The sequence below is a fragment of the Microchirus variegatus genome (assembly GCF_963457635.1).
Source record: "Microchirus variegatus genome assembly, chromosome: 20".
In the NCBI taxonomy this organism is placed as follows: Eukaryota; Metazoa; Chordata; class Actinopteri; order Pleuronectiformes; family Soleidae; genus Microchirus; species Microchirus variegatus.
Window position 1 is genome coordinate 15,259,369 of NC_139821.1, and position 23,980 is coordinate 15,283,348.

The 23,980-nt window shown below is 40.0% G+C and overlaps 1 protein-coding gene across 1 annotated transcript in view; it reads right to left on the minus strand.

The window, feature by feature from the left end:
• Nucleotides 1-1,163: 1,163 nt before the first annotated feature.
• LOC310941367 (anoctamin-4-like) overlaps nucleotides 1,164-23,980 on the minus strand; it is a gene marked incomplete at both ends in the record, with an annotated part of 58,584 nt that continues 35,767 nt past the window's right edge. Inside the window, 18 exons of the mRNA XM_083906528.1 lie at nucleotides 1,164-1,358; nucleotides 1,616-1,721; nucleotides 1,842-1,961; nucleotides 2,054-2,201; nucleotides 2,306-2,458; nucleotides 3,062-3,204; nucleotides 4,306-4,403; nucleotides 5,228-5,285; nucleotides 6,494-6,605; nucleotides 6,804-6,840; nucleotides 6,980-7,144; nucleotides 8,196-8,336; nucleotides 10,421-10,503; nucleotides 18,759-18,819; nucleotides 20,286-20,382; nucleotides 21,916-22,050; nucleotides 22,579-22,700; nucleotides 22,794-22,849. Coding sequence (XP_083762654.1) covers nucleotides 1,164-1,358; nucleotides 1,616-1,721; nucleotides 1,842-1,961; nucleotides 2,054-2,201; nucleotides 2,306-2,458; nucleotides 3,062-3,204; nucleotides 4,306-4,403; nucleotides 5,228-5,285; nucleotides 6,494-6,605; nucleotides 6,804-6,840; nucleotides 6,980-7,144; nucleotides 8,196-8,336; nucleotides 10,421-10,503; nucleotides 18,759-18,819; nucleotides 20,286-20,382; nucleotides 21,916-22,050; nucleotides 22,579-22,700; nucleotides 22,794-22,849 — 2,030 coding nt within the window. The remainder of the gene's footprint in view (nucleotides 1,359-1,615; nucleotides 1,722-1,841; nucleotides 1,962-2,053; nucleotides 2,202-2,305; nucleotides 2,459-3,061; nucleotides 3,205-4,305; nucleotides 4,404-5,227; nucleotides 5,286-6,493; nucleotides 6,606-6,803; nucleotides 6,841-6,979; nucleotides 7,145-8,195; nucleotides 8,337-10,420; nucleotides 10,504-18,758; nucleotides 18,820-20,285; nucleotides 20,383-21,915; nucleotides 22,051-22,578; nucleotides 22,701-22,793; nucleotides 22,850-23,980) is intronic.

A 23,980-nucleotide genomic window follows, 5' to 3' on the forward strand; every position in this document is an offset into this window, starting at 1 on the left:
ACCAGGAGAAAATGTAAACAAGGTTTGTCATTCAGAAAGCTCAGCAGAGTTGTTTTCTCCTACGTCAAACAATAAATCTGCAAAAGTTTTGTTTGAGATCGTCTTTGGGATCTGAGGACACCAACACTGTCGACGATCCAAAGTAGATGAAACCGTCCAGAGAACAAAGAGTAGTAAGTCTTGTTTCTGACTGTTCCAGAGGACACCATGTGGTTCTGAGTCAGGAGGCTGAAGTGAAGGTCCCTGCGATCCTGCTGCTGTCCACTAGGAGGCGTTGGTCTGACGTGACAGGAGCAGGAGGAAAGAATGAGGGTCCAGAATCATCATGCAGGAAACCCAGCAGCCTTCACACTCCTGGATTGTGCCTTAGACAACCAAACACCAGCTCACAACCTGGAAATAAGAGAAACTGCATGGTGAGATTTACAGGAAACGTCATGACGGAGTTTAAATGCTTCATTGTATTTCATTTGACCTTTCTTTTGTTTTATTTTGTCTCATTTGAGTTTATTTTGCCAAACATTCATGTCATTTTTGTCCTTCGTTTAATACACAAGTTGACATTGTTAGTTATTAGAATTACAATGTTTCAATTTACAAACCTCCCTTTACTTTTTATTTTTAGACAGAGGTTGAAAAAAAGCCGGTTGTACCTCGTGACTGTTGTTTTCGATGCTGTTAGATGCTATTCACCACAGCTAGTTAACTGGTTGAAAACACGAAGCTTGTCCTTTCGGTTTCTTACAAAGGAGTTATGAGCTAATAGTGGCTAATGCTACATGTCACCAGGTCAAAAAGAAACACTGAAATTAAGAAACACCATTATTGTTAATTAGTCCTAACAGTATTCGCAGGTACCTAAACATCACATAATGTAAAATACAGCATACTTGTGAAAATGCTCAAAAAATTTTTCTTTTTTTTTTGTTATGCTACGTTTTTGGCTAACACTAGCATCTTAGTTTAATAACCTAGTAACATGGACAGGTTTTTGGAAGGGCTAGAAACAAAATCAGTATCCAAAAGTGTTTCCATGAGCAACTCTTTTTACATTCGAGTGCTGCCATGCCTCCTTAGGCTCACTAAGCTATGACTGGATGGTCTTTGTACTGGTACTCTCTCCTCTCACCTAGAAAAATGTCTGGTCTTACCAGTTGATGCGTTCAGGGCCATTCCTTGTGGTGGTGGGCCCTGACTTTCTTCTTTTTCTCGTTCTTCTCTTTCTGCAGTCTCTCCAGCTCTGCCTCGTACATCATCTCCTGGATCAGGTATTTCTCCCTGCGCATGCGGTCCCTCAGGTCCTTGGGATGGTCTGGGATTAGGTACGCAATTAGGGTCTTGATGGCAAAGACCATGTGCTGCAAAAAAACCAGAAACATCAGAACCATACCCCTACGAACACACACACAAAAGAATACTCAAAAGCTCAGTGTTCGGCTCATCACTAATTGTGTCTCTTGGCTGTTTGTGGGTGCAGGTGATGCACAGCGGTTTATTGTGACATGTCTTTGCTAAAATCGGTGACCGTGAACTGAAACTGAACCTAAATTTTATCTGAATCCAGTTCAGAAAAGAGTCTACTGTGTGGAGTCATCAAAGACTGACAAGCACTCACCTCAAAGACTATAATAAAGGCCAGTCTTGCTGCCAGGACATGCCAGAACTGTAGAGTGTATGAGTAGGGCTCTGCAGAGTCTGGAGGCTCCCTATAGTCTCGATACCTTATGGGTCACAACACGTAGGTCAAAGAGGAAATATGTTACTTTTCCTGTTGTACAAAAATGTGAGCACACAAACAGGAACATGCAATGTTTTTCTTTAAGTGCTCAGTAATGTGCTACCTGCAGTATGTTACAGCTTCTCCAAAAAGCTCAGAGCCATTAGTCCTGGGCTGCGATCGCTTCTCAAAGTCAGACACTCGAAACACTGAGAGACTGGCGTTGACATAACCCATCATACATCTGAGGATCACATGCCAATACATAATTCAATCAAACACCTAAAATCAGGATTATCAGTCACGCAAAACTACAATTCACTGATTGTTTCTCACCCTTGCCCTGCTCGGCCCTGACCAGCACAAGGTCCGTATTTGTAGGCGTAAACAAGTCGAGGGATGAAATCTGAGGTGACGGCGATGACAAAAGCATTGGTGATGACTGAGAGGATGCCGATGCCTTCCAGAATACCGTACCAGATCCCTGCCGTAAATAAACACGCGTTCACGATTTACACAGGAAAACTATCTTTTGTGGCTTGAAAGATATAAGTGATATAAGAGATAAGTGCACTGTATTTTCATTACCTATGTCTTTGGCTTGTGATGGCAGAGGCCGCCGCCACTGTGTGACAAACTTGTAGGCGTCTAAACGGATCTCAATGATGTTGTTGAGCAGCGCTAAGAGAGGGGCCAGAGGGAATGCTGCCACAAAGATGGTCGTGAAGCCGAACTGAAGAACTGAAACAGGGCACAAGCACAGGGACACTTTAGATCACACTTTCAGTGTGTGACATCACATAAGCATTTATTTTGATTGTTTTTGCCCATCTGCAGAGAGTAAATCCAAGATTAACTCTGCTATTAGCTTCAGTTAAATCCTGAGGGTATCGATTAGCTGGTAAATTCTCAACAATGTTCGCCAGCTTCAGACTCAAGTTCTTAACCCCCAAAACCCAAACAATGAGGTCAAGCACACTAAAATGCGCTGTAGAACTGCAGTGATTCTTCTCTGCATCCATCACAATATTTACTTACTTATTCTTGGTATAGTATCAGGTGAAATATTTCAGAATATCAGAAAAATATTTGTATTTTTTCTTGTAATCAATCCACACAAAAAAAACAGTTGCGTAACAACTGCAGCTGCTGTATTACAAATGAAAACATGTATCACTGTTGTTCTAAAAACTGTGCTGTAGAAGATTAAATTGTCGAGAGCATTCCAGATAACCTTAAAATGTGATATCAAAGGTTGTGACATTAATATTGGCACAGTCCCCCCCCCCCCCAGTACTGACCATGAGAGGAAATGGCATGGATTGAGATTAAGATGTCACATACTCATCTCCAAATATTCATCGAAGAGTCCGTAGGCATTCATTGGCTGCAGGTTGTAATCCCTCTCCCATTGAGGGAAGCTGGCCTTAGCGTTTGGCCCATGCTCTCGCCTCAGCCTCCGCCGTGTCCACCAGTTTTGGATCAGTCTAAAATAACAAATGAACCATGTACAGCAGCAAATGGCAGAAACCAAACAGAAGTCGTTCGTTCAAATGTGTGTCTGTTGCATCTGTTGTTAAGCAACCAGAACCTTGGACCTGCTGAGATGACTAATGTTGCTGCAGCTTCACTGAAGTAATTAAAGCATTCAGCTTGGAAGAAAAACAAAGACAGTGCATCGTATTGCATTTGGATGATGGACGTTTATGGCACTTACTGCATCCCAGAATGGTGAGCTGTACTATATGGACAAAAGTATTTGGGCCCGTCTCAGGATCTTAACTCTTCAGCGTACCAAGAAATTTTGGCTTTGTGGCAACAGGTTGAGGAAGTGCCTTTTCTATTCCAAAATGATTGAGCCCCAGTGACCTCAACCTGTTGAGCATCTTTGGGATGAACTGGAATAGAGATTGTGTGCCTGGTCTTCTTGTCCAACACCAGTGCCTGAGCACATAAATGCTCTACAGAATGAATGGGCAGAAATTCCACATAGAAACACTTCAAAAGTCTTCCATGAAGTGTGGAAGCTGTTATAGCTGCAAAAGGGAGTGTACTTTTGTCCATAATATGACAGAGATGAAAATACACTATAATATAGTGTATTTTCATCTCTGTCATCTCTTGTTTGTGAGCAGTTTGACATGCACCTCAATCAGTCTTTTAGCTAGGACTTTTTTAGAGGGTGTCCACCCTTGCCCTCTGCCCCCCCCCCCCCCCCCCCATTATGGTGGGGGGGGGGGGGATCATTATGGTGACTCATGAAGTGAGGGCAAGTAACTCAAAATGGAAAAAAAACAAAATTAATTATTGTGCCAATTTTGAAAACATTTATTTTATTTTATTTTTTAATCTAATTTTGTTGTTATGGCTGGGACTGTATGTACTGCCATCACTAAAGTCAAGGCATTGCAACTATAGAGGGTGCCCCTCATCTGGTGGCAGCCTTTTTTTCCTGCGCACCGCCCCTGCTGACTCCCTGAGAGGACTGGCGAACTGTCCAGGGTGTACCCCGCCTATCGCCCACTGTCAGCGGGCTGTCACATGACAATGTCTGACACACAGTTTGACGACAAACGGACAAAACTCACGGGTAGCCAAGCTCCATAAAGTTGTTCCAGGTCTGTTTTAGCACCATGATGATCCCCATCTGCATACAGAGGTCAATGAGACATCCACTGGGGTGGCACTGCAGATACAAAAAGACAGAGAGAAACATTGCTTACAATGGCATTTCCAAAATGTCTGCAAAAATGAATCATCCTCGTGTTAGGTTTTGTCCGTATCACTCACTGGAAAACACATAATCGCCATTGCATCATAAGGCAGTAGACACACTCGTCACATTTGCCATACGTACATGTACTTTACACATTATATACATTTTGACCAAAGTCTTGACTTTTAATATTATAATTATCTTTGCATTGCATTGTGAGACAGTATCGTACAGCAACAGCGCACAAAACCTGGTTACATTCATTGAGAGAAGGAGCTTTGAAATGTTTTACAACCGTAAAGATTTTGTGTTTTATACTGTTTCACAGGTTTTACAACATTAGAATGATGTTTTTCTTGTCTTTGTTGTTTGGAATCTAAAAACCTTGTCAACTTTGAAATGTCGGTGTGTGGGCAATTCTTTTGAAAGATTTCTGCTCCAAAGGCACTACTCCCTCCAAGCAAAATCATCATGACTTGGCATAACTACGAAAGGCTGACTTAGGCTACACTGTTCATTACATGTCACAGTACAGAGATTTTTTTTTTCCAATTCTGCAGCCAGGGGAACAAGTGCGAGCACATTAGCTCAGCATCTAAAAGCGCCAGCTCAGGCCCTTAGTTCCCTCACATTATTTCATATTTTCCATCATACACCTATAAGCACAGCAGGCAGAAACACTTATTGCTGATGATGGTTAAATGTCTCACAGTTGGGCATAATAGCCCTAATGTCTTATTTAGAAATACTTAGATCCATAATGATTTGCTGTCCCATGAGAATACATTACTCACTTCTTCCAGTTTCCAGCGATTGATGAGGCGTAGATATGCACCAGGCCGACCTGTAAATCTGTCAACCAACAAGAAAAAGAGTTGCAGTTTTTTAAAATAATCGATAAATTAATCAATCAATCTTCATTTGTACAGCACTTTTCATGCATATGAAATGCAAGACAAAGTACTTAAAAAAAATCCCCACCCACCCCATATAATCACACATTTACCCACCCACATATGTTTGCACACCTTGATAAGAGTTTTTTGTTTAGTTTTTAAAATATTTTAATACTTATATTTGGGACTCTGGCCCTATGAGTATGCAAAGTGTGAAAAAAGATGACTCAGTCATGTTTGTGGTCCGCCTCAGTCTAAGTACAGGATATAAAACATGCAACGTTGACTTCAGGGAAATAGTATCCGAAAGAGTGGAAGTCTGTGAAGTGTTTTATTCTTGGCTCCACGGTGCAGCACAGAGTTCTACACAAACTTCGAGGATTTATGTGTCCAGATTTATGTGGATACATGTTATAATATGACAGCAATGTGCCGGCTAGCGTCGGCAAACGATAGCTTTTCTAAATGCTAACTGCTGTTAGCTGCTGGAGCCTCAGTGACGCTGACGTAGTTTCCTGTACATCATTTGCATTTAGAGAGACAGGCACTCAAAACCGAGCGTTCTGAACAGGGCTGTTTTGGCAGAGTGATTGAACTGCTGTGGTGCTTCATTCTTATGGTATTTTGACCAAAGCATGTGACAGGAACTAGTTTAACTTGGAGAATATGTAGGGGAATAGATAGGGTATAATATGAGTCCTTTAAATGCATCAATTTTTTCTTTTTCTTATTTTCATGTTCTATGTGATTATGTGAAAACATGCTGCACCACAAATTTCCCCTTTGGGATGAAGTAAAGTTGAAGTTAAATAACTACCTCAGATTTGGATGAATATATTTTTACAACCTGCATACTGTGCAGTCTTGTGTCTTGTGTTTTGTCTGACTGTTAAATTATGTACGATCTCCAATTACTTTGTGTACTTAAAAGCGCAAGCTCTTTACTTTTCACATCATTTCCTCAGGAAAGTTTGAATATTTAAACCTTGAGGTTTTAAATTTGTATAGTTCAAAAATAGTCGTCAGACATTCTCACTAAGACAACATGCAACTACATAACTACAAACATAAAGCTATTATTACTCTTTTGATAATCTTTAAAAAAAATAAAATTAGTCCATTGCTGCAGTGGCACCTGTCTTACTTCATTGTTGTCTTAATTACCTTCCCAAAAAGAAGGCAATGTAGAATGTTGAACTGTTGAGGTTGACAAACTGAAAAAGGAACATCTTGAGAGTGAAGCTGTTCTCCCACTCTGACTCTGTCCTCGGCTGTTCTGTGGATACACAGAGGAACGGGGAATAGTGAGGCAACGGGTCAAATAAGAAGTGTATATATGTATATTCTAATCAGTTGTATGGGTTGAACAAACATCAATGTTGTGAAAACTGAACCAACACCAGGGTAATGTAATGTGCATTAAAAAAGTATTTTAGTTTCAGGGATAATCGATCTAATGGTGAAGTCAACTTACCTAAGTTAGTGAGGAGAAGAGCAACTTTTTCATAGAGCTAGAGAAAAATACAGGTTTAAGGTTTAGTTTTGAGGGAGGAAGTTGCATATTTTATCATTTACAATGATTGTGTTACTTTTATTCAGTTATTAACTGATTGACCGTTAATCTCTGTACCATAACAGCCAAAAACTCACCACGTTGAGGAGCATGATGATGCAAAAGTTGATGCAGACTGCCGTGCCCGTGGTTGCCACCTGAGAGTTGTTCCTGATGAGAGCCCAGCCAAAGGCGGCAAAGGTGCTGACAGTGATGACACGGTAAATGACGATGCCAAACACAGCAGCAATCACCACCAGAATCTGTGACATCAGAGTCACGCAAAGAGTATTAATATAACAAATTATAATAGTAAATGGCAAATTTACATTGCACCGACACATAAAATTACAAACATGAATTTAAATAGCCAGAGAATAAAATTGGTTAAAAGTCTCATATCCTTCATTTAATGTCCTTGTGTCCTCTTTTTTTTAACAGTAGCACATTACTTGTTAAAACAGTAATCAAGAACAACAGGGACAGATAAATAAAAGACAGACCTAAAAACAGTTTTATAGAAAAAAATGCATAACTTTTACAAAAAAATGCGTTGATAAATTCAATGTGTGCATCTCAAATTACCTAAGGTGTGCCACAAGGCTCAGATTTAGGGCCCACTCTTTTTTGATCTATGTTTATAATGTTGTTCAGAATATTACTGATGCATCTTTTCATCTTCATGCTGGTCACACAATAGTTTCTTGTCATACGAACACTGTTGCTCTCGACTTTCAACATTCACATTTGCCATTTGACACCATTCATTCAGACTAGTTTTGTGCTAAATGCTAACAGAAAAGATAAAAAAGAAAGAATGATCTATGTCTATGTGACTATTTAACTTGAATGTGTTGTATTGTTTAGTTTAGTATAAATGTTAAACAGGTCTTTCTTTTGAACGAGACCCTGGTGTCAGGGAGATTACCTGAATAAATAAAGGCTAAATAAAATTGTCTTGAAAAGAAGGTTTTCAATATGCAGTTTGGATGAAATTGGTAATTATTGGCCAAACCATCTAAATCAGTGGTGCACTTAATGAATCCAAGGAATTGTCCTATAGAAGAGCATGGAGATCAAAAATCCTCAACATGAACATAATTTATTAATCTTAAAATATTATGGAACCCTTTTGTAGTTACCACATTCAGAGAACATGTTTGTACAAAATCTGCCGAAACAGGCTCCTGTGCATACAAAATGAAAATACTAAGTGTTTGTTAAGTGTTAAGGTTAAGTGTTTGTATAAGCCTGTAAAAAAGATAAATGCAAAGGTGGGGGCTGTCTAGCAATGAGTTGACACTTCAAACTAACCATGAAGAAGATCCCAGATGTTGAGACAACAAGGCGACTGTATTTATCAGTGAAGGCTTGGTAAGGCTCAGGTTTTCCAGATATGGGGTTCATCCTCTCTTTCTTTGAGTATTTGGCTTCAAACTGAGGACGGATTTCATCCTGAAAAACAAAGGACAAGTCTGTACCAGCAAAATCAACATGTGAGACAAAAAATATGCACTCTATTTGTGTTTCCTCCCTAATACAAATGAATGTGAGTGGTGCTTTGGGGTACAACCGTTAAATGTGATAATCTATGCTAGCGGGAGCTGTCCTTTCCTATATTAACAAACAAAATGGAGATGCAGCAATGTAGAAACTTGGTCAATTAACAAAAAAAAGGTGCATGTCAAACTGCTCAACAAAAATGATCTCAATATTTGTCTGCTTTGTCCTTCATCTGAAAACGGGCTCTGTTAAGCAGTACTATTAGACCTGACTGAGGAAGTGTTTGTGTGAATATGCAGGGATCTGTCAAAATGTCTGTCATGACTTAACACAAATCATCCTCTATCTCTCTATTGTCTATTTTGTTCTGACTCAGAAAATCATTACAAAACTGACAGGATGATCCATTGAAACAGACCCAAAACTACTAAACTAGAGACATTTAACTCCTAAATATTAAAAACACACCAACTAGCTGACAACCACTATAAGTTCAATAACAACTGTACATTAACAATTCAATGACAAACAATAAGTTGTGAAGAGATAAAATAGTACATTTCCAGTAAGTCATAACAGACTCTTGGTGCCAGCAACAATCAAACATTTATGCATAAATGTAGACTGACACAGACTAAACAAAGATATGAGCAGTATTGTATGTCTCAAGGGTAGAGATGCTGTGAAGGCAGAAATACATCATTTGAATTGACAATCTTTTTGGGGAAGTCGAAGATAAAAAGAGTAATACGCTGGCAAATGAAGCTGCATAGAAAAACCTCTGTATAAATACAGGGGCGGCCGGTGTATAGGGACGATTTGGGCGACGCCCTCCCAACGAGGAGGAGAAAGATAATTTTTTTCCTCAGCAATTCCAAAGATCCTTAGTACTAATATTCCTTTCAGCAGTCTCTGCCAGCAAAGGTAGTTATTATCAGTGTTCTAGACATATTATCTGTCATTGTCCAATCAGAATCATCAGATTCAAGTCACGTGTTATGGTTCCGCCTCTTCTGGGGCGATTTGACTGACGTGAAGAATCGCCAAAAAATTCTCCCATTGACTCTCATATTAAAAGCTAAAACATACCCTCCAACGCATTTTTAATGAGGATTTATGTGCATGCACTAACGTGCTTGCGTCATATGTAAATTGAGCAAAGAGAGGGGATAACTCTTCACTTCACGTCTCTCTGCTCGCGGCGCTCTCAGCGAAGCGAAGCTCACTGTGATATTATTATTATATTATTATATATTATTATAAAATACACAGAGGATTGTGCTCGTTTAATCGGTCCCAGCACGAACTGATAAGTACACGTAGTTTGACCAGTGCCACGGAGTTCACACTTCCATACGTGTTAGCTGTTTATAGCTCACAGCAGCGGACAGCAGTCATTTGAAGCTACGTTGGTTAGCTTGTTTGCTAACATTGTTGATGTTTGTATCGCTCCGGGTTTAACTGCAGGTTAAACTTCACGCAAATCAGACAATCGGACTGTTTTGTGTAAGAGAGTATTGTAAGATGCATAATATCAACACATCTAAAGATCCAATTCTGCACTCTCCTTTACACTTAATGAATAATTTGACTGCACTATCTTGTCATATGTTTGTTGTATGGATCTGGTAAAAGTTGTGAAAGCTTTTGATCCTTGGTCAGTTAATAAATACTTGACTTAATATGCTGCCCCTGTCTTTATGTGGTTGCTGGACACATCTTGTTTCCTGTTTAGCTATTTTACATCATACATTAGATTCATGTAAATAATATTTGTTTATCAAGTTGCATCTAGTGGACACAAGAAGGACTGTTAATCACCTAACAAATTGATACTGTCTTACTTTATGCACTTATTGAGTGGGTCACCTTAATCATTATCAGAAAAAAATTGCCCCCCCCCTGAAATTTTCTTCAGCAGCCACCACTGTATAAATACCTGTAAATGGCAGCAGCTCTGTCCTCAAAATATATTGGTAAATGTCTATAGGTGCTGAAATTCCAATTTGAAAATGATCACACGGACTATAGTTTACCTCGTCTTCCTCCCAGTCGATCAGGTCCCAGTCGTATGCGAGCACAGCCCTGCGTCTTTTCCAGAACTCCAGGAAGACCGTTGCTGAAAAACATCCATAAAACAGTATGTACACGTATATAGTGCTTTTCTAGCCTTGACCACTCAAAGATGGTTTACGGCCCTGGTATACTTACACACTGACCCAACTGGCACACACAACCGCGTGCAAAGAGAGTGTTGGGTGCTTCGTGACAGCACATGCGCGAACCGCACTTCCACCAGTAGGTGGAAAAAACATTTCCGCAACAGGGCTTTTACACTACAGTTTTGCCATTCACCCCCATTTGCTCACACTTATACATGTGCAGCACTTTTTATCACTTATCTTTCATACCCATTCATACGCTGCTGGCACAGCAATGTGTCCTTGCCCATGGACACATGTAAACTAGCAAAGGTGTGAATCAAACCCTCAACCTTTGAGTTGAAAGACTTCTCGCTCTTAAGGCCACATTATACTTCTCCGACTGCGTATGCGTTATCCGTCTGCGTCACCACGGAGACGCCTCGAGCATTTATACTTCTGCGTCGTGGTGACGGACACTCGCTGCAATTTCCCGCCCGATCAGTAGGGGTCGCTGCGCAAGGTTGTTGTGCTTCTGGCTACAGTGAGCAATGGCGTCCGAGAAAGAAAGAGAGAGAAAGACTGTTGTTGTTGAAAAAGTGGCCGTTTCTCACTTTTCTGTGTCACGGAACGCAGTTTTAAGATAATTTGAGGCGAGAAATTGGCCATTTAGAGTCTAAACATGTGCTGTGTGTGTTAAGATATGACGTATTTATAGTTCGGCAGCGGCGTTATCGGCGGGGATCAGCTCCGCCTCTGTCAGGACGCCCGGAGCGCACTGAGAGCCGGCACAGAGCAGCTTAGCTCGGCCTGTCCTGAGGACCAATCGCAGCTCTTGCCGTCTCCGTAGTCCCTTGACGGAGTGACGGACACTTAAAAAATATTCCGTGCACCCGGAGACGACGCAGAGGCTCTTCGACAGGTTCTGCGTCGACGCAGAGGACTCTGCGTAGCGACGCAGAGCACTTTACGCAGGAGTATAAATTGGGCTTTACACTGAGTTATCATGAACTGAGCTCAGTACTGATCACAGGGCTGCTTAGTCCTATTGAAATTCAATTATCTATTCTCTAAATTTCTGGTCAGACCCCAAGAGGGGAAACTATCTGAATTGTGTTAAATGATCCTTGCAAAAAACAATACCGGCTGCTGTTGCTTGAGACAAGATCGATACAATCGTTTGGAGTAAACTAAAACAGGAAAGTTGCAGGTCGAAAAATCCAATACATTGAGGAGAAAGACACACAGGGAAGTTCTTCATCACTACAGTGGAGTTCCATTAGTGGGATTCCAGAGAGATTCCAGAGAGACGTGCCTGTGTGAAGGGTGAATAGTTCAAACCACACTAACTAACTAACTAACTGAGACCAAGAAGTCCAAGGTGTACTGAAACCAAGATGATACGAAACATTTAAGGACCAAGAATGAGTCTCTATGAAATTATGAGTGGCTCTCGCGCCAGTTATTATAAATGTTTGGTCAGAAGTCACGTCATCCAAGGACTTCCACCCACAATCGACCACCACCAGTTTGCATACAGGGATAACGGATCGACAGAGGAAGCCCTCCACACAATCCTGACCCATGCTTAAATGATTGAAGCCTGGGCATTAAGGACTTCCTCAGTGGCCACCCACAGGGAGTCAAAGTAGGCCCCCACCTTTCCCCAACACTCGCCACTCAACACTGGCTCCCCACTGGGATTGATGCTGAGTCCCTTACTGTAAACTCTGTACACACATGACTGCACCCCATCCCCCCAAGCAACTCCACTGTGAAGTTCGCAGACAGCACGCGTGTGGTCGGACTCATCACAGGGGGAAGTGGAAAATAAGGAAAGGAAATAATAGCGGACCTCAGCCCACATACATAAAGAGGGACAACGACGACTCAACCTCCTGAGAGTCCTGAAAAACAACGCCCTAGCCAAGGAGCTACTGACGTACTGTATCCCAGTGTGGTTTGCTAGCTGCATTGCTCAGGAAAAGACAACGCCGCTCCAGAGGGTCAATAACACAGCACAGCCTATGAATGCATAGGCTGTGCACTCCTGTCCTTAGAGGAGCTGTACAGGTCCCACAGGATAACAAGCCAAAACAGATGGGCTGAAAAACAGCACACGTCGAATGGCTGTTGCATTAATAAGTGAACACTGTGCAATACTTGTACCTGTGAAAAACTGAAGGAGGTAGCATCGCCGCTAAATGTACATGTTCTCATCTATAAGCACATCATAGAAGCACATTTGTGTCATAGCGGTCAGACCCGTGTGTTGCATCAGGGCTCTATAGCTCCCCCCTAAGGCAAAACATGGATGGAGCTTGAAACTTGGTGGGAACTTGTTCTAGCCCAAGACGAACAAAAAGTAAATTGGGATCATGACCTCAACTCAACAGGAAGACAGGCATTTTGAATTTGGCATCCATTTTTGGTGATTTTCATGCTTCGTAAATGAACGAACTAGTCTAAGTCAAATTTGTACTAACCACAAAGACAAAAAGTTTTGTGTATTCAAAAGGGCGTGGCCACAGCAACCATTTTGTATTTGGCAAATTTTGAGAGAGAGAGAGAAATAATCGAGAGAAACTGAATAAATCAAAGCTCTACTCCTGTTGCTGTAACATGAAATAGAATAGTTTTTAACCATTTGAAAAAATAAATCATATGGCTCTGAATGTTAATACTATGGAGGCTGTAAATCAACGAATGGATACTGATTTGCCTAAACAAACTGTGAATGAGAGGACATCAACTGAGTACCATTCAAAAAAAAACACAGTAACCAGTGATATCAGCTGGTTTGAAGCCAAGATAAACAAACTGTTTCATTTATCTCAGAGCAAAGTTAACACAGCTGTGTGTTCTATCTACTCATATGTTCACAGAGCTTAATGAGATTCTGTCTCATTACAGTGTTTACTTTATCATTATATAAATCACAACAGAAGTAAATTCAGATCCCTTTTCCTATAGAACAGGTCTGGAGCGTGTTCTTTTAATAAAGAATGATGTTATTGATTAAAGGTGCCATATGTAAGAATGTGGCCAAAAACGGTTACTACATTCAAATTCAAAATACCGAGGTCTTTTAAGTTTCATTTTCTGACGTAACTGGCAACCCATGGTCGCTCGGCAGCTGAGACTCTACTGACTGCAATGATTGGTAGACGGCGGTAGGTGGCGCCACATGCCATAACATGATTTCAAAACATAAACATGATTTGCAGTCTGCAAAATATTTTTTTTAATGCAAATATTTTGTCTATACTGTTGTTGTTGGTGAGTTCAGTTTGTTATATGAACATTATTCCTGAGTCTCTGTGACATATTAGGAGGATTTTATGGCCAGTTGCTTTAGGTTTATTACATAATGCACCTTTAAATTTAAGCGAGGATATTTAATTTAATTCTTTATTTGAAGTCTTAACTTTTTCGAGTATTTGCACATCTTTTTGACAGTTATTTTACCTCATACTGCACCCCCAGAAGCAGCACTTGGTGGATAAAACCATTGCAAATAGTTGTAAGTAATTGTATCTGTAATTTGTACAAAATTGTTGAAAAAAGAAGAAAAAAAAAAATATATATATATATTGAAAGAGTATTGTTACAAAATATGTATCCTGTTTGTAAACTGTCAACCTGTTTGACCTGTTGCTCACGCTCCGCATCCCCCCTGGCCATAAACCTAGGGGAAACATTGCATTACCACAGTGAGCGTTTGCTTCCAGAGTCAGTCATGAATGCAAGTAATGCTGAACAAAGTCCTGTGGATAGCTCACTTATTGCCTGTTTACATGCCTCAGCTCAGCACAGTGCATGTGCAGGGACTTTGGTCTGAACCAAGGCTTTTATTTTCAATCTATTTTCAACCATTTTGCCTTATTTTATCATGCCCAGGACCATGTTGAGCATGCAGCTCAGAGGAAGATGTTTTTTGTGAGTCGCCGTTTCCCGTGTGCAGCCAGCAGGGGGGCACACTTCTGAGGAAATTTAATGAAGAGATTTGAGCTGATTCTCTTGAAGCAGAATCACTTTGACGGCAGCAGCGAGAGTCAGTTCCATAACAGAAACGCTTTAAGGTCAGTACATTCATGGGTTTTCATCTTCTTTTTTTTTAGATTAAAAAGAAAAATATTCTTGCAGTTTTTAGAGTAGGTTCATGCAGGTCTGTGTGTGCAGCTGTGAAAACAACTTTAGTCCACAGCCATTCATCATGTATACTTAGTTTAGGGTTCTTTCTGCTGCTCTCTACTGTGCTCACTCTGCTGTGTGCGCTTTAATTAACAGGCAAGTAGATTATGTTGTTAGTTTTAAGAACTGAAAACTTTACAGTGACAGTTTAGAGTCTGTAAGTGACTGAAGCGACTTTAGAGATTCAGTTAAGGTGATATTTTCTGAACTCAACAGTGAGTATAACCTTAAATACCCCCAAGCTACAGTTAGACAGTTTGCCTTCTTCCTCCACCAACAACATTAATCTTATTTTAAACTACACCAAGATAAAATGTGAGAATAACACTTACACTAACAGTTTATTTTGAATAACATTTTTGCTACTTTTATTGCAATAACAGATCATTTCTGTCTTTTGTAATTAAAGTGGAAAAAAAAGCATTATCACACGTCATATCATTTTAAGTATTGCTTGTGTCAGATGACAAATCATGTTACACTGTTTTGTATCTTATCTTGTGAATTAACATACACGTTTATATTTATATTGTAGCACAGTCTAAGGGGTCATGAGTCCCACTTGTGATTTTCAGTTTTAGTGCTTGCATTTTGTTTGCTCTGTTGTTGCTCAACTGTTTGTTTAGAGGTTGCAGGTTTGATACGTTGATTCATGTCTCTCCTTTAACTTGTTTCTTTTTAAGAATAAGGCCATTACATGTTGAGTGACACACTCAACATGTAATGGCCTTATGGCTGAGCTAATAACTTCTAAACTTTAAACAAGTTTAGAAGCAAACGGCTTTAATCTTAAAATAAATAGAAATAAATTTAATATGATGTAATCTAATGTAAAAAATAAGCTGATGTGTGGCTAAACAATGACTCTCCTGCAGGGACCAAACATCTGACCAATGGGATTCCTCCAGAGCCAGAACTTGACTCAGGGCTTCACCCAGCAAGAGGTCATCAACTGGGAGTCAACATCACAGCAAGAGCAGTCATTATCTGGTACTCTATTGTTCAAGAGCAAATGAATGTCACCTAATGAAAATGTTTTGATGAGTAAATACACTCAAAATTACAGGGAAACTAATCTTTTGGGAAAAAAATAGTGATATAATTAAGGAGTGACTACACCCCTTAAAAAGAGTCATTTCACTCCAAAGTGACCATGTGGCCACATTAATCTCTTCATCCCTGCCCCTCTTTTAGTATACTAGTGCAGTGCCCATAGAAAGTATGTATTCCTTTAGTGGGAGCTGAAGAAGATTTTTCAGTTATGATAATGCATGATAAGGAACGTAAAGGCTAACATAATTCAAACACTGTGCAACCTCATTAGGCACAGCGCAAATGTTTTCATTTTCGATTAGTATTAGCATAGCTAGCTGTTTAGTGGATGACTGTCACAACATCTAACTACGCTAATGCTAAATGAGAAATGAAAACATTTGCGTTGTGCCTGTGAGGTTTCACAGTGTTTGTATTATGTTAGCCGGATGCTAATGCTAATCGTAGCCTCGCTAGCTTACCTTTGGAAACAGGTTGTCCAAGTTAGCCGCAAAGGGGGTCGTACCTATGTTCCCCGGGTCCTATGTTCCCCGTTTATCCCAAAAAAGGTCCTATGTTCCCCACTTTTGGGGTGAATGGACAACGACTTTGTTGTTTTAGTATAACAACAGGTTCTACCGTGTGAAAAGGTCTCACCCACCGTGAGGACAGCCTCTTCACTCCCTGCACCAGACAGCACAGCTGCTGCTGATGAGCCACTGCCTGCCTAGTGTAGTGTGATAAATCAGTGAAAATTAAAATTACTCCAAAAAATGTGAAAATCAAGGATGCACACCATCGGGCCATGCTCAACCCATATCCAAAGTCTGCGATCTGACTAATGGTCACAGACAGACACACAGACACGTAGACGCAACTTACTTTATAGATAGATCTATGCAATTTCAAGCTCTTTTGGTATCAAATTAAAGATAAAACTTGTGAGATTCCATCATCACTGTGTCAGAGTAAATCTTGGTTGTAAAGTGATAAAAAATACTGTCCAGCAGACATGTTTTTGTTTTTGTTTACATGATCAGGCTGATACTCTGGTGACATTTATGAATATTTACACTGTTATGGTGTTTTCGACACCTGCTGGTTTGATTGATCGGTCTTTAAGAAACCTTTAAAACCAATGTTTTCCTTTTTTTCAAAAGTTTCTGTTTTACATTTTGAACTATCCTCGACCAAAGGTCTGTCACACAATTGTTTCCTCTGTAATCGACATAAATCTTTAATAAGATTGCCACTGGCAACAGGACAATGTCTGAATATGTCTGAGCATCTGAATTATTAACACACTCTAATGCAACAGGGTGCAGGCTTTTCACTCTATACTGAAATGTATGAGAGCTGGACCACTGCCTGTCCATTAAAGCGATGATTGTGTCAGTTTGGATTGATGTATTCTATATATGATTCAAATTTCATCTCATAGCCCCTGTTCTTTCTTCACCTTCAACAGTTAACACCATAATCTTGCTGGGTGTGTTGACCTTTGCCCTCCAGCTGTGTTTACTTCTGCTCGTCCTGCTGAGATGTTGGAGAATCAACAACAAAGCAGAAAAGGCTCTCAAACACCAAGACATTGAAAAGCAAACTATTGGTGAGTCTTTTGTGATCATTGATGCTTTTACTGAAACGTCAAATTAAGTTATTAAATTCTTATGGAGTCTATGAATGGATTCAGGTTAATTTCTCTCTCTTTTTCCCCTCTAGCCTTGTCAACCATCTATACACACACCCATCAGCTATTTGATGGTGGGATGCCATCACCTTCAGTGTTTGTAGATTATGATGAGTATGAACCCTTCACACATTTACAGTTCGCACCGTCCATACACTGGGACCTTGTTCAGGGCTGAGTGAATGATGTTTTTTAAGCAGTATCCTGCCTTTTGTATTAGCAATAGATCAAGAGTGAATTCCAATTCCTTGCTTAACCCTCAATCTTAACCCTCAATCTCAAAAATGCACGCTCCCGCTAGTGCAAGTGCTGTCCCGATTCTCAGAAAAATTAAGTTGAGGGCCAAGTTTAAGGGCTGTATCGCCCTCAATATTGAGATTTTCCAAGACCACCCTTGGGAGCAAGGGCTACCCAGAATGCATTGCGTGTTTTCACATGAGAAAGATGGCGTCGAAAGCAGCGAAACGAGTGCGATACAAATGAAGTATTTTCTTTGTTAATAGAGATATAAAAATTATGAAAACCATTGTATTATCTTAGTTTAGGCCAATATTATGGATTACTGACTTCATTGCTGCGTAACATTTATTTTTATTTTACAATCCTTTGTCAATAGCCGGCCGGTGCGCACAACACTCCGTGGTTGTGGTATTTGTATATCATATTATAACTAACTGACAACCTAATAACTTGACTGAAATAAAATAATACATAAATAATCGTGACGTAAATGTGTTCTTCTTCTTTTTTGGAGTTGACAGACTGGACGCAGCTTTCGCGTTATTCTGCCCCCTACAGTCTGAAGACGTATCTGCATTTAATGGGTGTCCCATTTCTCAGTGACAAAATAACCCTCAACACTTGGTTTTGAGGGCCAGTTAATATTAAGGGTTGAGCTTGAGGGTTAAGATTTAGGGTTAAGATAGGAATTGGAATTGGCCCCAAATGACTATATGTGATATAATGATTCTGCTATTATAACACTTCTATTATATGCTTCTGTTTTTGATAATCTATTAAGTTTTTTTCTTTAAATAAAAACAACTTCTCTGATTTCAGCTTCTTGAATATGAACATCTTTTGGACAAAAATAACACATTTTAATCAACCTTTATCACCATTTTGTGGACCAAATGATAAATAGATGAATCACGGGATTAACCAGTAATGTAACTGATGGAATTAGTGAGATGTAAAATGGGATTTATCTGCCAACATGGGCCCCTTAATCTCAATAATGTATGTTTTATGGCTCAACACCTTTGGCTAGTTGACAGAATGGAGCATGTAGTTGCTGGAGAGATCATGTCCACTCACCCCAAACAGCCATGAAGACGGCAAAGAAAACAGTTGCCCCATTATCGAAAAGATGTGTGACCTAAAAAACAACAACAACAAAAAACAGATTGAATCACTATTTCACAGAGTTCACAATGAATGTCCATATAAACAGACTGCCATTAATTGCTATCTGCACATATTATCTTTATTTAAGTGTGTTACTTGTGTATTTTGTGTTTGTTTTATCTTAATTCTAACCCATTTTATATGCAAGATTCTGATTCTACTGCAAATTCTATAGAGCAGTCTTCTAGAGCTCTAATCCTAACCCAATTAATCAATTATTAATTGATTACTAAATTAATTTTGCAAATCGATTAATTGGTTTTAAGCTGTTTTCACCATTAAAACAAGATTTCTGTAGCTTCTTAAATGTGAATATGTTCATCATTTCTTTGCTCCATGTAATAAAGAAATCATTAAAACTCGTAATTTTCAGGTTTGACAAACACTGATCAACGTTTTTTTTTTAATTTTCTGACATTTTATGGAACAAACGATTACTCAGGAAAATAATCGACAGATTAATCGATTACGAAAATAATCGTTAGTTGCAGCTCTACAGTCTTCCAGAGTTGATGCATATGCTCAAACTGTATAATGACCTTTAAGATATTCCATTAATGTCTGGATGACACGTGCTTTCTCTGGGATAAACTAGCGTTTGTTTTGTCTTTATCTGTGGTCTGAAATTGTCAGATTCCTGTTGACTCCTTACCGACTCCTCTTGGTGCCAGCCTTGAAGTTATCAGGAGTGTAGCGTCTTACACATAACTGTGTTTGACTAGTCTGACCTTTGACCTACATGAAGTAACATCCTCACTAACAAAAGCATCTCTTTCTAAACACAAGATATCAAATAGCAATTGCTCTGTGTTTATGATTCTATTTAGTGGCACTTATCAGAGATGACCAAAGTTCATGAACTTCCCTTCACAATTGTGTTAAAGGACACACATTATACCCCATTTCTCCAAGTTAACCTAGTTCCCTGGTGTCCTAATGCATGTCTGTGACATGCTTTGGTCAAAATACCTTAAGGATGAAGCACTGCAGTAGTTCAATCAGGCTGCCAAAACAGCTCTGTTCAGAACGCTCGGTTTTAAGTGCCTGTCTCTTTAAGACAGGCACTGTGTCCTGAGACACAGGAAACTACGTCAGCGTCACTGAGGCTCCGGCAGCTAACAGCAGTTAGCATTTGGAAAAGCCATCATTTGCCGACTCTACCCGGCACATTGCCATCATATATAAAATGTATCCACTGGACACGTAAATCCTCGGAGGCTGGAAGTTTGTGGAAGCCAAGAATGGAACACTTTGCCTACTCATAGGGCCTCCAGAGTCCCAAATATAAGTATTAAAATTATTAAAAGGTTGATTTAGCATAATAAGTGTCCTTTAAATCATTTGAAGTAAACGTCTGGTATTGGAACAACAGAACAATAACAATTATGCATCACATCTGTTGGGAACATTTTGTCCCACTCACGGTGGCGAGACTACCTTAGCGTAGATGCAGCTGTCAGACAGTCTCAGGTAGGGACAGTACTGGTCACAGATGGGACACATGACGACGTCAGTGGCCTGGCAGATTTCTTTACTGGAGAGAAAGACACAGCGTTCAGTTCATTACATCCCAGTAAGCCTGTGTTTGCAGTGTCAAGCCACAAACTGCTATATTAACATGGTGTAACAGGGGTTTTTGGGAGTCTCTCAATCAAAACAATAACAAAAAACCTAGGTTGTTGACGTCAGGAAGCAGCGCAGGTTCATGTGTATTGTCATCTTGTCATGTTTGATGAGCTTTACGGGGAGAGCTTCAGCAGCAGAACGCAAAGTGGATGATGTCATTAAAAGGTGACCGAAATATCTTTAATAGAAGTAGAATAGAGTGTTGGGAACCTTTTGGTTATTGTAAGTACACGACTCAACAAAATACATAACACTGTTTTAATTTTCGAAAGTATAATGCAGCAATGTTACTTAATATATGTTAAGGTTAGGTTAGGATAAGGGTTGGAATTTGGCCTTTCATTTAAGAGATTGTTAAAGTTAAAGTAAAATGCAAGGACATTATAGGTGTGTTTGTGTGATTGATAAAATGATGACGCTCCTCTTATTCCACTGCACTGCATTGTTTCACAAACTGTGATGACAGAGCACATTCGATTATTATTATTATTATTCAACTTGACAAACGTCCAATACCAGGTTACACGGGACAATTTCACGCTCCGTTGCCTTATCTGTAACACAGAATTAGTTTGGTGCTGCAAACAGTTGTTGTAACTGAGTGTGTGACCTCTATTTGCTATTGAGTGTGTTTAAAGCACAGACAATTATATGAAGCACATTAAAAAGCTGCGGTAGGATGGATAGTCCTGTCCTTGGGATGTTATAATCTGGGATTGAGGCGATATGACCTGAGCCTCTCCCACCAGATGACCACTGACAGATGCATGCTATTTATACACAACAGGTGATTATGTTTTTTGGGGTTTATTATTGGACTATTTTTCCCATCATTTTGTTTTTGGGATTTGTATTTATGTTCTAATTCAGTCACAGCTTAAAATTTGATTGTTCTATACTGATTAAAACATTTTAATTCATACATGTTGAAAGCATATGGAACATAATTTCCCACCTCAAATTGCCAAATCTGCCAGAAAAATCTCAATTAGATATTTTCCGCAATTCATTCTACCCTAATAAGTGAAGCTGCTGAGTAGAGCAGTCAATAGGAGGCACTCTATTGATCAAACTCTATCACAGGCCGAATTATTCAAAGGCTGGAAACAGAGCAGTGACTAGTTCTCTGTCAGTTCATGTGGTTTACATTTTGCTGAAAAGTTATCATGAAACAACAATATGTACCCTCTACTTCCAAAGAACCTGGATGTTATGTCTCTATGTGAGCTGCAGAACTCAAAGACTTATAGTAGTAACTCAAAAAGGCTTATTTTGATTAATGTTCTGGAGATATGGGATATGGATATGCTCCAGATAAGTAAGAAATTATTATGTTTTGGTGCTTAAATGGATCCAAATTCTGTATTATGTTTCGTAAAAACATTTGTAATAAATAACTGAGCTAATTTTCTCCATACATTTATCAGGAAAGAGTGATTACCTGACCTGGCAGTGGTCCAAAGTGAAAATGCCGTACACAAACACCAGGAGGCCGACCAGAGCAGCAGGAAACAGCATCCCTGTGTACCAGCCGAGCCAGGCAAAGTATAGGCCGATCTTCTCCCCAAAATACCTCCTGAAACAGCAGCGTACCTTGAGCATCCTTCAATTGATTCTTTACGAATCATCCATCCATCCATTATGGATGATTCCATTATCCATTATCTACTGCTTTATCCTCCACCAGAAGGCGGGGGGTGCTGTGCCAATCTCAGCTGACATAGGTGGGGTACACCCTGGACAGTTCACCAGTCCATCACAGGGCCACATATGGAGACAAACAACCATTCACTCACACTCTCACACCTACGGTCAATTTAGAGTGACCAATTCACCTAATCCCCATATTGCTTGTTTTTGGACTGTGGGAGGAAGCCAGAGAACGCACACACGAGGAGAACATGCAAACTCCATGCAGAAAGGCCCTTGTTCCAACCAGGGCTCGAACCCGGGTCTTCTTGCTGCAAAGGCAAGAGCGCTAACCGCTATGTCAACCGTGTGGCCCCTCTTTACGAATCATTCTTACAAAATTCTTCTGTCTTAGCTAAAATAGCAGATTTACATCCTGAAGAGTTTAAGACAGCTGCGTCCTGTGTGACGATACCTGATGAGGTCCAGTGGTTGGTACTTGTACCACACTCCCCACCACGCCCAACACTCGTACAGCAAGTGCCGATGGTTCTCCGCTCCATGTGTCCTGATAGAGTTTTTGCTGTGGTAGCTCCCCTGTAATAGTGCAAACACAAATAAAATATATATGTGCAGTTTTAGTGCAAGTGCATGCAAGTGACAGAACTGAATGAAGACCAGTGTCATTACCTCATGAAGAGGGAAAGCTGCTTCATATGAGTTGTTGCTCAAAAGGCGATTGAGCCCTGGAACCAAAAAAAAAGAATGAGGAGAAACGTGTCTGATAGAGCAAGAAGCAACTACTGTGAAATCATGTTTTATTAGAGTGCCTGTTTAGCAATAGCAACCACTGGGGAGTTCTCTGGTCTCATTGGAAAGTGATTTGACACTTCTTGACAAAAATGATTTGACAAAAAAAACAAGACGAGGGTGATTTTAAAACTGTAATTTCTCTGTCAATCTGCACCCATATTTCACCAATTTAAATGTGGGAGCTCCTGAAAGCCTCCTGATCTCACATACCAACATTTTTTATCTGCATCTTCAACTGTTCATGAAATACGACAACTTTAAAATATGTTGCTGTCAGTTTTCCATTTGTGTTTGGAAGGGGGAGGGGCTTGTACAATAAGCTGCAAGAGTCGGTCTCTCCCTCTCTAAGTTTTAATGGTTGATTCCACAAGAATTTTACTTCAAGTTTTAAAGCTCACATAGAATGGTCCTGTTGCACATATATGTTAGTTATGGAGGTCTACTTACATACATTAACTTGTTTTTATGGTCAAAAACCTCCTAATTGCTGTAAACGAGCCGATATAAATCCTCTTTTCTGACGGTGTTTCCCAGCCGCGAGATTTGAGACTCAACTCTCTCACCCAGAAGACAGAGTCTTGTGATTGGCCAGTATATTCAGCACACCCGCTCTCAGAAGCAGTGCATCCACCGTTCCTCTGGAACGGTGGATGCACTGCTCCTCATTATCAAAACATTGTTTTAACAGTGTTTAAAAATAGCTTCTTCACGACTCCCCGCCGCAGTCCCTTTTAAGACTTTGACCCGGAGTCAGACCCAGAGTCAGAAGACACTGTTGCTCGTGAAACACCGCTTTAAAGGTTAAATCCGCCCAAATCAGCAGCAAGAAGCAGGCACAATCAAAATTTCACAGCGGAATTTTCGAGTTCATAATACCATTTAAAAGTCATTAGTCTAGTCATTAGAGCACTGTGAGTGTTTCACAGACTATAATATAAAAATGGAATCAGTCTTCCTGATGCAAAACACACTCACTCTTTGAAGCCTCGAGATCTATGATTCGACAGCTGTCATAACAGTTTACAAAACCAGAAGTTCACAGACGCTAGTTTCGCAACCTGTCG